The following is a 14,164-nucleotide window of genomic DNA, read 5'->3' as shown; positions in this document are numbered from 1 at the left end:
CTGAAGGCAGACACTTAACTGACTGAGTCACCCAGACTTCCCTAAACAGTTGACCATGTGTGTTTTCTATTCACAGTAACTATACATTCATGAGTTCTTCTGGAAGAGGACAATGTACATTTTTAAGTGCAACGAGAACAACACCTGCTGAGTGCTCTAACACCTACAGTTGTATCTGTGAGGGGAGAATTGATGATGTTGTCTCTGCCCACTTCAATAGTTACAAGAACAAAAGGTGAAATGGAACCTCTCATTGCTTGTTTGTTTGTTCCTGTGACAATTTGTGAATATTTACACTATTGCTTTTTCTAGTAGGACTGAGTTTACGGTGGAAACAGAGATGAGTGGGAAAAGGAAGGGAAATGTTCTTTTGGACAGTGATTTAAGAGATCAGATGCCATCTGTCTTCTTGAGGAAGAGTGCCTGCCTTTGTTTTGGAGAGCAGTTTCCCCTCTCTTTAATGGCCCTGAGAATTTCCCTTTCTTTTTCCCTGAACCACCCAAACAACCAATTAGACAACTCTGATAGCCTGGTCTTTTCCTTATTAATAGCCTGGGTCTTCTTATGAATAGGATAAGTTGGATAAATCATTTCAATAGCCTCCAGGTTTGAGAGATGGCACAATTAAGAACTAAAAAATAGTTATTTTTCCTCCCCTCCCCATCTAGATAATCACCTCTCATTAAAATGGTTTTACTTTGCTATAACTTCATACTTCCTCAATAGTTGAAACAATAGTATATAAAAACTCCTCTATAACCCTTGCACATCATTACCATTTGTTAATATTTTGTTCCTTCTGTGTTACGGTTCTCCTCTCTCCTTCTCCCCTACTCCCTTACTGTTCCGTTTGATAATAAATGAAGGACCTTATGTCACTTCTAAATATTTTATAAGAACAAGTACTTTGCCTTGTATAACCATGGTAATATTATCAAAATCAGGAAATTTAGCATTGATAAAGTACTGTGATTTCATCTATAACCCATATTCAGATTTTGTCAACTGTCCTGATAATGTCATTATAGGTATTTTTCTGCAAGTGCAGGATCATGTGACCCATTTAGTTTTGATGTCACTTTAGTCTCTTTTAATCTCAGAGAATTCCTCAGGTTTCTTTTTCTTTTCAACATTGACATTTTATTTTACTTTATAAGATGTTATTTATTTATTTATTTATTTATTTATTTATTTATTTATAGAAAGTGTGAGCGGTGGGAGGGGCAGAGGGAGGGAATCTCAAACAGACTCTATGCTGAGTGCAGAATCCGACCCCGGGCTCCATCACAGGACTCTGAGCTGAAATCAAGAGTTGGTCACTTAATGGACTGAGCCACCCAGGCGCCCCTTGACCTTGACATTTAAAAAATCAACTTTATTTATTCTTTCATGTAATAAATGCACTCTTTTTTTAAAAAAAGATTTTATTTATTTATTTGGCAGAGAGAGAGACAGCCAGCCAGAGAGGGAACACAAGCAGGGGGAGTGGGAGAGGAAGAAGCAGGCTCCCACCAGAGAAGGGAGCCAGATGGATGCAGGTCTTGACCCCAGGACTCCGGGATCACGCCCTAAGCCGATCGCAGATGCCTAACGACTGAGCCACCCAGGTGCCCCAAAGTGCACCCATTTAAGTTGAGGTCAATGGGTTTTTAGCAAATGTATATTTCTTAAACACCTTCAGGTCAAGATACAGAACATTTCTATTGCCTGCAAAAGCTTCCTTCTTCCCCCTCACTACCCACCTGGCCCCAGACAACCAGTGGTACACTTTCCATCACTATGAATTAGTTTTGCCTCTTCTAGAATTTCATAATCATGTACTCTTTTGTATCTGACTTCTTTTGCTCAGCATGTTTTTGATGTTAATCCGTGTTCTTTCATGTATCAGTAGTTCATTCCTTTGTTGCTGGTGGTGTCCCATTGCACTGATATACCACAATTGGTTCATTCACCTATGGACATTTGGTGTCTTTCCTCTTTTTGGCTATTATGAAAAAACCTGTCATAAATACTTCTGTGCAAGTTTCTGTGTGGACAGGTGTTTTCATTTCTTTCTGTTTGTTAAATACCTAGGAATTTGATCGAGTCCTAAGGTAAGTGCATGTTTAATCTGATAAGAAGCTTCTAGTTTGTTTTCCAGTGTGGTTGCAACATTTTGCATTCCTGGTAGCAACATATGAGAGTTTCAGTTTCTCCATATCATTGCCAGTACTTGATATTGTCCATGGCTTGAAACTTAGCCATTATGATAAGTGTGTAATGGTATCTCATTGTTTTTTTTGGTTTGCATTTTCCTGAAAAGTAATAACATTGAGCATCTTCTCATGTGTTTATTGGCCATTTGGGTATCTTCTTTTGAGATGTGTCTGTTCCATTTTTTCCCATTGAAGTATCTGTTCAAACTTTTATAATTTTTATTTTATATTATTTTTTTAAGATTTTTTTTTTCTTTGACAGAAAGAGCAAGAAAGCACAAGCACGGCGAGCAGCAGAAGCAGGCTCTGCACTGAGCAGAGAATCCAACACAGGGCTTGATCCCAGGATCCCCAGGACCCCAGGATCCTGACCTGATCTGAGGGCAGATGCTTAACCAACTGAGCCACCCAGGCACCCCTGTTCAATTTCTTTTTAAACTGGGTTTGTCTGTATTCTTATGGAGTTGTAAGTGTTCTCAAATAAATAAATAAAATCTTTAAAAAATATATAGAAAGGTTTACTTCTTCCTTTCCTGCCTTTTTCTCTCTTTTTTTATTCTGCTGCTTAGGACCTCTGGTACAATGTTGAAGAGAGTGGTGATAGGAGTCATCCTTATCTTGTTTCCCATGTTACAAAAAAAAAAGGTATTTAGTTTTTCATGCTTCTATGTGAGGTCTGCTGCAGGTTTTTGGAGATCCTCTTTTCCATGTTGAGGAAATTCCCTTCTATTCCTGTTGATTAAGACTTTTACCATGAATGGAAATTGAATTTTGTTATATAAATTTTCTGTATCTGTTGAGTCATTTATAGAGATATTCTCTTATATTTGTAATATGATAGATGGTATTATGGTTTTTCGATGTTAAAGGAAACTTGTGCTTCTTGGGTAATTGCCATGTGGTCATGTTGTATTTATTATCATTTTTTATATATTGGTAGATTTGCTTGGGTAATATTTTGTTAAAAATTGTGTACCAATATTCATGATGGATGTTGGTCTGTCATTTTATTTATTTATTTATTTATTTATTTATTTATTTATTTATTTATTTAAAAGATTTATTTATGTAAGAGAGAGAGCACATGTGAGCCAGGGGAGGGGCAGCGAGAGAGGATAATGGACAGAAGCAGACCCCCTGCTGAGCCATCAACCCAAGTCACAGCTCCATCTCATGACCCTGAGATCATGTCCTGAGCTGAAATCACGATTGGACACTTAACCAACTGAGCCACCCAGGTTCCCCTAATTTGTTTAAATGTCTTTTTCTCTTTATAGTATTGGAGAAATACTGGCCTTATGTTTTCATTTGGGATGTTTCTGAATAGCCATCTATTTTGTGGGGTGGCACTTGAATTTTATTCCTTAAACGTTTGCTCAAATGTACTAGAGAAATAATCTGTGTCTGAAGTTTTCTTTGGGAGATTCTATTTCATCAGGAATACCATTTCTTTAATAGAGGCTCTTTAGACATTCTGTATCTTGTCAATTTTAATAATCTTTATCTTTTGAGGAATTTGTTGATTTTGTCTGAATTGTCAGATGTATAGTTTTAGTGTTTTTTACAGTTGTATTAATTACCTAGGGCTGCTGTAACAAACTACCACGAATTCGCCAGCTTAAAGCCATCACAATTTATTCTCTCACTGTTCTGGGAGAGAGGGGTCCAAAATCCAGGTGTCAGTATGCTTCCTCTGAGACTTGGGTGGACTCTTTCTCTGCTTCTTCCTGGCTTTTCATGGTGGCCGTTCCCTCATGGCATTACTTGGCTTATAGTTGCATGTCTCACTTTCTGCCTCTCTTAGCACATTGCATCCTCCCTGTGTGTCTCTGTCTTACCTACAGTTTCCTTTCCATACAGGATGCCAGCCATATTGGATTAGAGCCCACTCTAATGACCTCATCTCAACTTGACTGCACCTACAGAGACCTTATTTTCAAATAGGGTCATGTTCATAGGTACAGGGGTTAGGACTTAAGCATATCTTTTCAGAGGATACAATTCAACCCATAACAATAATATTGCCTTATTATCTGTATACCATGTGTAGGATCTCTAATCCTGTCTTCTTTTCTGATATGTTTATGTTTCTGATGTTGTTGTATTTGTGTTCTTCTGTTTTGGTAAGTCTAGCTAGAGATTATCAAATTTTGATCTTGCCAATGAACCAGATTTTTGTTTCATTGATTTGTTTATATTTGTCCATTTTTCATTTTATTTATTTCATCTTTTATCTTCATTATTTTCTCTCTTCTACTTATTTTGAATATGACTGCTTTTATTTTCATGCCTTCTTCAGTGAAAGTGTTTTTATTTATTTACTAATTTGAGAAAGACAAAGAGAGAGAGCATGAGCAGGGGGAAGGGCAGAGGGAGAGGGAGAAGCAGACTCCTGCTGAGAGCAGAGCTTGACACAGAGCTCCATCCCAGGACCCTGAAATCATGACCTGAGCCAAAGTCAGACCATTAACTGACTGAGCCACCCAGGTGCCCCTCAAGTGAAAGCTTTAAATCCTGTTGTCACACATGGATCTTTACCTATATGAGACCTAAAAAGTTTGTGAAGTTTTAATAAAGGTTTTGAACATCTCGCATCATTGGGCAGTGTGCTAGACCTGTTTATGTGCTTTCCCTGGTCTCTCAGCCCCATCTGTCTCACTCTGCTGAATGCTTACCCAGTTCCCAGGAAGCCCAGCCCCAGCAACACATGTTCTGTACCCCTGGTTATAAAACTAGGTCATCATAACCTGTACAGTGGCCAGACTTTGGCATGGCCTCCACTGTGTGCACCTTGGCAGGAGCCACAGCAGATCCAGTGCCCAGGTTGACCAGATCCCTCAGAGACTCTGGGTTTCCAGAGGTTTCCTGAAGTGTTCAGGTAACACAATGCAGAAATGCAAGAATATAAGACCCTACATGGCAACTTTTCACAGCAAAAGACAGAAGACAGGAAAGAGGCTGCCAATGAGTTGCAAGCCCCCTCCACCAATGTAATGAACTGTTTAGAGATGCAGAGTTTCTGTAAGGGCTCCTCAGAGATGTTCCATTGAATGAGTAAAAGCCTGTTTTCCTGTGCAGCTGTGGCCAGCCTCAAATCCTACCATCTTGTGCTTCCTTTTCCTTCTTCCCTGACTCATTTCCCTTTCCTTTTGCCTCTCATGCCAGCTTCCTTTGGATTTTGCTCGTTTCCCCCATTAAGTGGGTTATCACCTATAATGTTGGCCTCAGCCTGTGTTTTCAAGGAACCCTGGTCTAAGATGGTGCTCTCTAATGAAAGGCAGGATTGTGGCTATCCAAGGGAGTTTACAGTGAGGATTTGGTTGACGTCACATAACCCTCTCTAAATAAGTATGTATGCCATTAACCAGCAAGAAAGGCTATAGTGTTTACAATATGACAGAACAGAGAATTCTATATTATCTTCAATCACTTCCTTAGGATCCAAACCATACTTAGCAGGTGTAGGGACAGCTCTCCTCATGTTGTCTCATGCCTGCTTTAGAAATGAGAACTCAAATCTCCTCCACAAGATATTTAGTTATTTGTACTGCTACCATTAAATTGTCAGGTGATTTAGGAGGGTGAAATGTAATCACAGATGATCAAAAACTATTTATGAAAAACGTGTAGAATGCAGAAACGCTAGTAATCTGTAACCATCCGATGAGCACAGGAAGCAGATCTTCTGTGCTGTGAGTAGATATTGGATGTCCCGAAGAGGTAAAGGCAAGGCCAAGTCAAGACGCTTAGTCATTGATCATTGTCTGAAGCTAAGGGCCTAAGTCTCACAATGACCTCTTAAACTTTACCTAGCGCAAAGGGCATATGATGCAGACGCAGAAAGTTGTACAGATGGGACATCTGTAATGGGGATGTCCCTCAGTGCAGCTGCGTGCTAACTCCCTAGTGTGCCTGGTATGGCAGGGTTAGTTTCTTCTTTTCTTATTTGGATGCCTTTTCTTTCTTTATTAGAAATCATAAATAGGTTCAATGAGGTTAAAGGATATAAAATAAACATAAAACCCATTTGTGTTTATACATACTAACAGTGGAAATTAAGAGACAATCCCATTTACAATAGCATCAGAAAGAATACAATGTTTAGGAATAAATTTAACCAAGGAGGTGAAAGACAAGTATAAAAAAGTACAATGAAAACCTCAATAAAGTGATGAAAGAAATTTGAAAAACCCAATTGAAAAAAAGTTTTTGTTTATTCATTGGCTGAAAGACTCAGTATTGTTAAATATCCACACTATGCAAAGCTCTCCACAAATTCAATGAAATTCCCATCAAATTCACAATATAATTTTTACAGAATAGAGAAAAATAATCCCAAAATTCATATTCTGTCACAAAAGAACCCAGATAGCTCAAACAATCCTGAGGAAAAAATAATAAGCTGGAGGCATCCTATATCCTCATTTCAAAATACATTACAGAACTACAGTAATCAAAACAGCATGGCGTTATCACAAACACAAACACATAGACCCATAGAACACGACAGAGCCCCCAAATAAAGGCATGCATATATAGTCAACTGGTCCTTGACAAGAGTGCCAAGAAAACAATGGAGAAAGGAAAGTCCTCAACAAATAATGGACATCCACATGCAAAACAATGAAACTGGACGCTTACCCTACATCATACTCAAAAATCAATTCAAAATGGATCAAAGACTTAAACATAAAAACTGAAACTGTGTATATTCTAGAAGAAAAGATAGGGGTAAAGCTTTATGACATTAGTCATAGCAATGGCATTTATTACCAAAAGCACAGGCAAAAACAACAAAAATTAGAAAAGGGAGCCTACATCAAAATTACAGATTCTGCACAGCAAAGGAAACAGCAGGGTTAAAAGGTGACTGACAGAATGGGAGAGACTATTCATAACCTAGGTTTCCGATAAGGGGTCAATATCCAAAATACACAAGGGACTCCTACAACTCAATTATTATAATAATAGTCTAATTAGAAACAGGCAAAAGACCTGAACAGACACTTCTCTCAAAAAGACATGCAAATGGCCCAATGATATGTGAAAAGATAGATGTTCAAGACAACTAATCACCAGGGAAATGCAAATCAAAATCACAATGAGAGATCATCCCACAGCTGCCTGGACAGCTACTGTATTGCAGGATTAGTTATCAGGTGGTTTTATTAGTACAATAGTCCGGAGGCTCCAAGGTAAAGGAGGACATAATGGAGATGTCCAATTAAATAAAACTTGTATGTAAAGTAAAGTAGGAGAGGAACAGGTAGGAGGGGTCATTCCACTAGATAAAGAATCCCAACTAGTTGAGGAATTAGAGCTAATGAATGAGTAGTGGGAGGTGAAAGTGATGCTATCAAGTATGGCTTCATGACCTTCACAGGAATGACGATATTGGTAGCTGATATTGTTATGTCTATGTGATAAGGGATTATATATTTTTTCTTCTTCCTTTTCCATTGCCATTTTGTATAGGAAGTGTTAATAGAATTTATCAATGGTGTGCATATTTCCAGATTATGAGGGGCCATATATAGAGCTGGTGGGGAAGATTCCATACCATTTGGAGGGCCAGTGTCTGAAGGGGACACTAATGGGGCTCTGTGTCTCTTCTTATTGGGAAGAGGGTGAGAGCCTCTTTCTTGGTATAGCAGAAGTGGCCTTGTACAGGGTTGAAGCTTGAAACTGTTAAATAAGATTGACATAAGAATATAAGGATGGTAATGACTTCTGGGCCTCTTTGTGCTCAGATGTATTCTTTGCTCTTAGTCTCCTCAACTTTGCATGGCAGGGCAGCTAACTCTTCCAGGGTGCATTTGCCTGTGTCCTAAAACAAAGCCTGAGGGCAAACCTTCAGTGCTATCAATGCTTTTCAGGGCAGTGGAAATAAAGGAAAAGAGCAGTGGGAGAGGACAGGAAACAAGTACAAGGTGACACATAACTGAGGTGGCCACAGCTCCATGAAGCAACAAGGCTGTCACTCGACCACGGGGAATGTGGCTTCACAGAAACATCCTAGGTGTAAGCAGTCCACGGAAGGGAGGAGTGGACAGATAATCCATGTGCCAATTCCTTTCTATTTCTTGTCTCTCATTAGTTATAGTTCATGCCTAGAGTAAGCAAGTAACCTGCCCTTGTAGTGTGTACAGCTGCTAGTGAATCCCCATCTCATATATTGTGTTGTGGTGCTTCTCTGAGTCTGGAGATGGTATTTAGAGCTCGACAGTTCAGTTATTGACCTCACACAGTGGAAACACAGAACCTCACCCATAGGTGATTATTGCAGGGGCAACGGTGCAAGACCAGGGGTTAAGGCCCCGAGAGATGTGTGAAGCTGAGGTTGAGATTCTGAGAAGGTACATAACATGTGTTTGGCAAAACAAGGCTCCAGGATTTAAGGTGGGTTTTGTCCATAGGAGAGAGTGATAGGAAGTTGGAGGATGGGAGGGAGGGAGAAGGCAGGGTCATTTTAAGCCCTCTGGACTTGAGGTTGCATCTCCAGCAACAGCTACTTTACTTCTATGTTCCTGCCTCTTGTTGGATGTCTCTTCTGCCAGTGATCCTGGCTCTGGGAAACCATCTCCTTCTTTTGTTCCTAGAATGGGGGGTAGTAGAGGCTTCCAAGTGTTGTTAAACTCTGATCAGTCAATTAATTAATCATTGGTGTTGGGGTTTGTGCCCTGGCTGCTTGCCTCCCCTCTGACAATGATGTAGCTCTGATCTTTAGCTTTAGCTCGGATTCCTTTGCATTGTCTTAATAGGTGAAGAATAATGATTGATAATAATAATTAGTGATAATCATGGATATGTTCCTGGGTACCAAAGCAGATGTATATGTTCTCATAGGTGTTTAAAAATGGTAGGTGCAGGGGCGCCTGGGTGGCACAGCTGTTAAGCGTCTGCCTTCGGCTCAGGGCGTGATCTCGGCGATCTGGGATCGAGCCCCACATCAGGCTCTTCTGCTATGAGCCTGCTTCTTCCTCTCCCACTCCCCCTGCTTGTGTTCCCTCTCTCGCTGGCTGTCTCTATCTCTGTCGAATAAATAAATAAAATCTTTAAAAAAAAAATGGTAGGTGCAAGCAACAGAAACAGTCATCAAAACAAAGAGGCAACCCACAGAATGGGAGAAGATATTTGCAAATGAAACTACAGAAAAAAGGCTGATATCCAAGATATGTAAAGAACTTCTCAAACTCAACACCAGAAAGAAATAATCAAATCAAAAAATGGGCAGAAGATATGAACAGACACTTTTCCAAGGAAGACATACAAATGGCTAACAGACACATGAAAAAATGTTCAACATCATTGGCCATTAGGGAAGTTGAAATCAAAACCAGATTGAGATACCACCTTACACCAGTTAGAATGGCAAAAATTGACAAGGCAGGAAACACTAATGTTGGAGAGGATGTGGAGAAAGGGGAACCCTCTTACATTGTTGGTGGGAATGCAAGTTGGTACAGCCACTTCGGAAAACAGTGTGGAGATCCCTCAAAAAGTTAAAAATTGAGCTACCCTATGACCCAGCAATTGCACTACTGGGTATTTACCCCAAAGTTACAGACGTAGTGAAGAGAAGAGCCATATGCACCCCAATGTTCATAGCAGCATTGTCCACAATAGCTAAATAGTGGAAGGAGCCAAGATGCCCTTCAACAGATGACTGGATTAAGAAGATGCGGTCCATATATACAATGAAATATTACTCAGCCATCAGGAAGAATGATTACCCAACATTTGCAGCAACATGGACAGGACTGGAGGAGGTTATGCTAAGTGAAATAAGTTAAGCAGAGAAAGACAATTATCATATGGTTTCACTCATTCATGGAATATAAGCAATAGCAGGGAGATTGGTAGGAGAAGGAAGGGAAGAAATGAAGGGGGGTTGTAAACAGAAGAGGGAATGAACCATGAGAGACTATGAACTCTGGGAAACAAACTGAGGGCTTCAGAGGGGAGGGGGTGGGGAATTGGGATTGGCTGGTGATGGGTATTAAGGAGGGCACGTATTACATGGAGCACTGGGTGTTATAGGCAAACAATGAATCATGGAACTTTACATCAAAAACTAATGATGTACTGGATGGTGACTAACATAACATAATAAAAAAAAGGTAGGTACAACGGTTCCATGCAAATTATTATGCTAATTATTTCCAATAGGCCTTTCAGTCTATTACAGGAGCAGTAAGACCAGGTGTAGATACAAACTGAATCTGGTAAAAGAAAACAGAACAAAACATGAGAAAACAAAACCAACAGTTTAACTGATAGTAAGTTCCCTGGGCAGATGCCTACTCATGATGTAAAGAGAAGGCTAGAGCAGATTAACTGTGGTAGAGAGCTGTTGTCCATTTTCTCCTTCGTTTGAATTTATCTGCCATGTCTTTGTTTGTATCTCCAAGTAGAATCCAGGTATTTTACACCAAAATCCCTAAGGTAAGTTGGGCTTCTGAAGTGGTTATTGTACTTTGAATTCTGTATGCCCAACAGTGGTTGTTTCCCCCGTGGGTGCCCTAGCACGAGTTCCATTTGGCTGGATGTGCTTTTTCCTTTCTCAGCTTCTCTGGGGAGTCAGCTCACGTGGGACCTTTGTAGAGTTGATCACATTCCAGCCAGTCAGCATTAACTCCGCTCTCCTGCTCAGGGAAACTCCTTTGTCTTCTGTTATGTCCCTTCGGATTGCATTAAGTCAATGTTTGTTCATATGAATTGCATTGGGAAGTATTGTTTAACCTTCTTTCATAATTTATGTTAATTTAAAACAGGTTTATTTCCTCACTTAGTAGCAGTTTGCTTTTGTTATTAAAGTGATACAAAAAAACCCATGTTAGTGGCTTTTATAGGGATATCTTAAAAGAGCGGTGAGCATTTAAAAAAAGACAGAATTTCTTTGATTGAATATGAAGAAAACTATTTTCCAGTGTCGAAAAGTATAAGCAGAGGATTGGTAGCTCTAAGACTTCCTTTGAAAAAACTTTCGGAATATTTATTTTGGTAAAACCGTCAGAGGACATAAAGCTCTGGAGAGTGTGTACTTAAAGTGTCACATATGCACAATGTACTTCAAAGGTAAAAATAAAGAAATTTTTAGAGTTCATTTTTATTCAAGAAATATTAATTAAGCAAACTACCGTGTATAGGAAACTATGGTAAGTAAAAGATATTTAAAATGAATATGCATGTCACTGCCTAATCTAGGCTGAATGGCAAAGTGATTATTAATTAACAAACAAAACCAAGATAGGAAATAGCTTATTAATGAGAAATGCCTATTATAACAGGAAGAGGTTCAGAATATAAATAACATGAAATACAGGGCTGCTAAAGCTTAGAAATATAGATACTATTTACCTTTACTTTTTACAAATTGACCCATTTGATTACTTACGGGATGTGCTAAAGGTGCAGGTTTATACACTGAAAATCAGAGACAAAAATAATGAGAAGCAACTCTTCACAGAAACGTGTTTAGGGACAGATGTAAATGTTACATTAATGTGGGACATTTATTCCTGTTTTGCATAACATATTGCTAATGAGAAACAACACAATGCCCATATCATGTAATGTCATGTTTTGAAGTAAAAGCAACAAACACTTATTCTATAACTTTGTTTATGTTTCCAGACGTGGCGACAACGCTGTACATAATATATAATACATATTTTATCATATAATTTAATTATTAAACCATATTCTTTTATTCTTTCATTGAAAGAAAAGAAAGTTGTGCTGTTTTTTACCCAATAATTTAACAAAGTAAAAACATAAGAACAGTTATAAAATGACAATATTTCAGGATTTATAATCTTTTCTCTGGCTAATTAAGAGATCATTTTTCTACCTCTCCATATACCCATGGTTTGAATTTGTAGTGTTTTCAAAGCAGAGAATTCTCTTGTGCATTTTTCTTCTTTAACTCTGTCTGCCCTGCTGTGGCAAGTGCTGTAGACAGAACAGTCTTGTGTCCTCTTAGTTCTTCTTAGATTTCCTCTGCCATCATGCAAACATCAGGGAAAAACGAGAGCTCCGTATGGAAACTCCATGCAAAATGATTACAGAGATTCTTAGCTAAGTAGTCACAATTTTGACCAAATTATTTCCCTGTTTTTTTTTCTGTCTCCTTTCTTTCTTTCCTTCCTTTCTTTCATTATCTCATCATCTACATTATTTTTTCCCCTCCAGTTATGAGTCAAAAATATTTATTCGTAGATGCTTGTTTTTGGCTCTATGCCCTGGGTAAAGAGAGGAGCAAGGGTCTTTTAAGAAAAATGTAAACATAGGGTGCCTGGGTAGCTCAGTACTGGGATCAAGTCCTGCATCGGGCTCCCTGCTAAGCTTCTCCCTCTGCCTCTGCCCCCTCACCTGCCTGTTCTCTCTCTCTCTCAAATAAATAAATAAAATATTAAAAAAAAAAAGAAAAATGTAAACATATGTAAAAATTATGACCAGAACAGAAACCTTCAGAGTGTCTCTGAAAGGTCAAGATCTCCTGTCCTACTGCTGGGATTATTTTCAATTGTTCAGCACATCAGATCTTTTCTTTCTGTTCAGTCTGTATTAGGGAAAGTGAACCCCTCTCACCTCTCTTTCTTACCAAACTGTGTGTGGCACTTTCCGGTAAGGTCAAACATGTGATCAACTACTGTTTCTAGAGATTTTGTTAACATCCTTAATTCTGTCTGACGGGGATTGATATTTGAAATTCAAGAACAGGAGAATAAACTCAGAACAATAAAACTTAGTGAAGGGAGTAAATCTCCTGGATTAGAATATTTCCAAGTAGAATCCCACTAAATTAGAAGGAGGTCATTGAGTAGAAGAATTTCTATTCTGGTGATGGAATAATGCCGGGTCCTCCAGAGTTTCTTTCCTTTGGAAGTACATTTCAAAGACCAAGAAAAGTGAAGATACAAGTTTACCTTTGTTCTTTAGAAATAGTATTTTTGTGAATGCCTTGTATCATCTTTTTAAGTTAGCCTTTATTCTTAATTATAAACTATAATGCAGAAAAGGAATGTTTTGTTCTTTGGAGGCATACAGATAAACAACTCTATGAAATTTCTTTTTTCCTTATAAGTTGAAGACTTTTTGAAAATGAGTACTTTTATATTAGCTGAGAGAAACCCTTTTGAGGGAATCAAATCATTCTTTTTTAGATACTTTAAAGACTAATGGCTCCTTCTTTTTAGTTTTGTTTGTAATTATCTCCCTCAAAAAGAGCATTCATTTGTTCCTTTATTCAGTTGTTCAAGAGTGTTTAACACTTACTATGTGTAAGGCATTATACTTAGTACTGAAATGATATTGTAATTAAATCATAGAGCCTCCCCTTGACGTGCTCAAACCTTGTGGGGAGAAATATCCACAAATAATTGAAATGTTATGCGAAAACACAAGTAATTCAGTCATAATTAAGGTGATCTGAGAACCCATACGTAGGATGGGATTAACTCTGCTCAGGCACGGGGAGGACTTTTTCAAAGAAATCTATTCAATTTTATTTATAGAATGAGTATGTGTTTTACCAGTTGGACAAGATGGAAGAATGAATTTCACTCAGAACGATTATAGGCCAAACACATAACTCTCCATAGACCATTGTGCTGCCAGAAGGAAAGTGGGACATTGTTGGAGGAGCCATGAATAGGGACAAGCCAGCATGGTGTTCAGCCAGAGAAGACAAATAAAGGGTAGCTATTTAAAAAGCAGATGTGAGAATGGATATTGTAGAAAGATCAAAAACGTATCTGAAGATTCCTGCTGAGGCCTAAATGGTTTCACTTTCTCTTCTTTGGCTCAGGTCCAGGAACTCATCCCTCTTCTCTATTAAAGATTTTCTTTCCTTCCTGTGGTCATCACCCCTACCCTGGACACAGACCTCAGGTGGAATCCTTCTAACTCCGTTGTGTTTATTTCCTCATTTGTTGATACCTGGTTAAATCTTGTGTTAGCCTTAG

At 38.7% G+C, this 14,164-nt stretch overlaps 1 protein-coding gene across 2 annotated transcripts in view; it reads left to right on the top strand.

Annotated features, from left to right (window-relative positions):
- LOC123781562 (killer cell lectin-like receptor 2) overlaps positions 1–2,694 on the top strand; it is a 42,002-nt gene extending 39,308 nt beyond the window's left edge. The window contains exons 9-10 of one of the 2 annotated variants that reach the window (XM_087855621.1): positions 77–235; positions 1,444–2,694. In XM_087855621.1, coding sequence (XP_087711747.1) covers positions 77–235; positions 1,444–1,591 — 307 coding nt within the window. In that variant the 3' untranslated portion in view covers positions 1,592–2,694. Of the gene's footprint in view, positions 1–76 lie in introns of both variants that reach the window. The other variant, XM_045781135.2, reaches the window with a different exon arrangement.
- Positions 2,695–14,164: the final 11,470 nt, after the last annotated feature.

Source organism: Ursus americanus, chromosome 25, assembly GCF_024610735.1.
Source record: "Ursus americanus isolate L20-20 chromosome 25, mUrsAme1.1.p, whole genome shotgun sequence".
In the NCBI taxonomy this organism is placed as follows: domain Eukaryota; kingdom Metazoa; phylum Chordata; class Mammalia; order Carnivora; family Ursidae; genus Ursus; species Ursus americanus.
The sequence above is the reverse complement of the archived record's forward strand: the minus strand, read 5'-3'. Positions and strand labels throughout refer to the sequence as shown.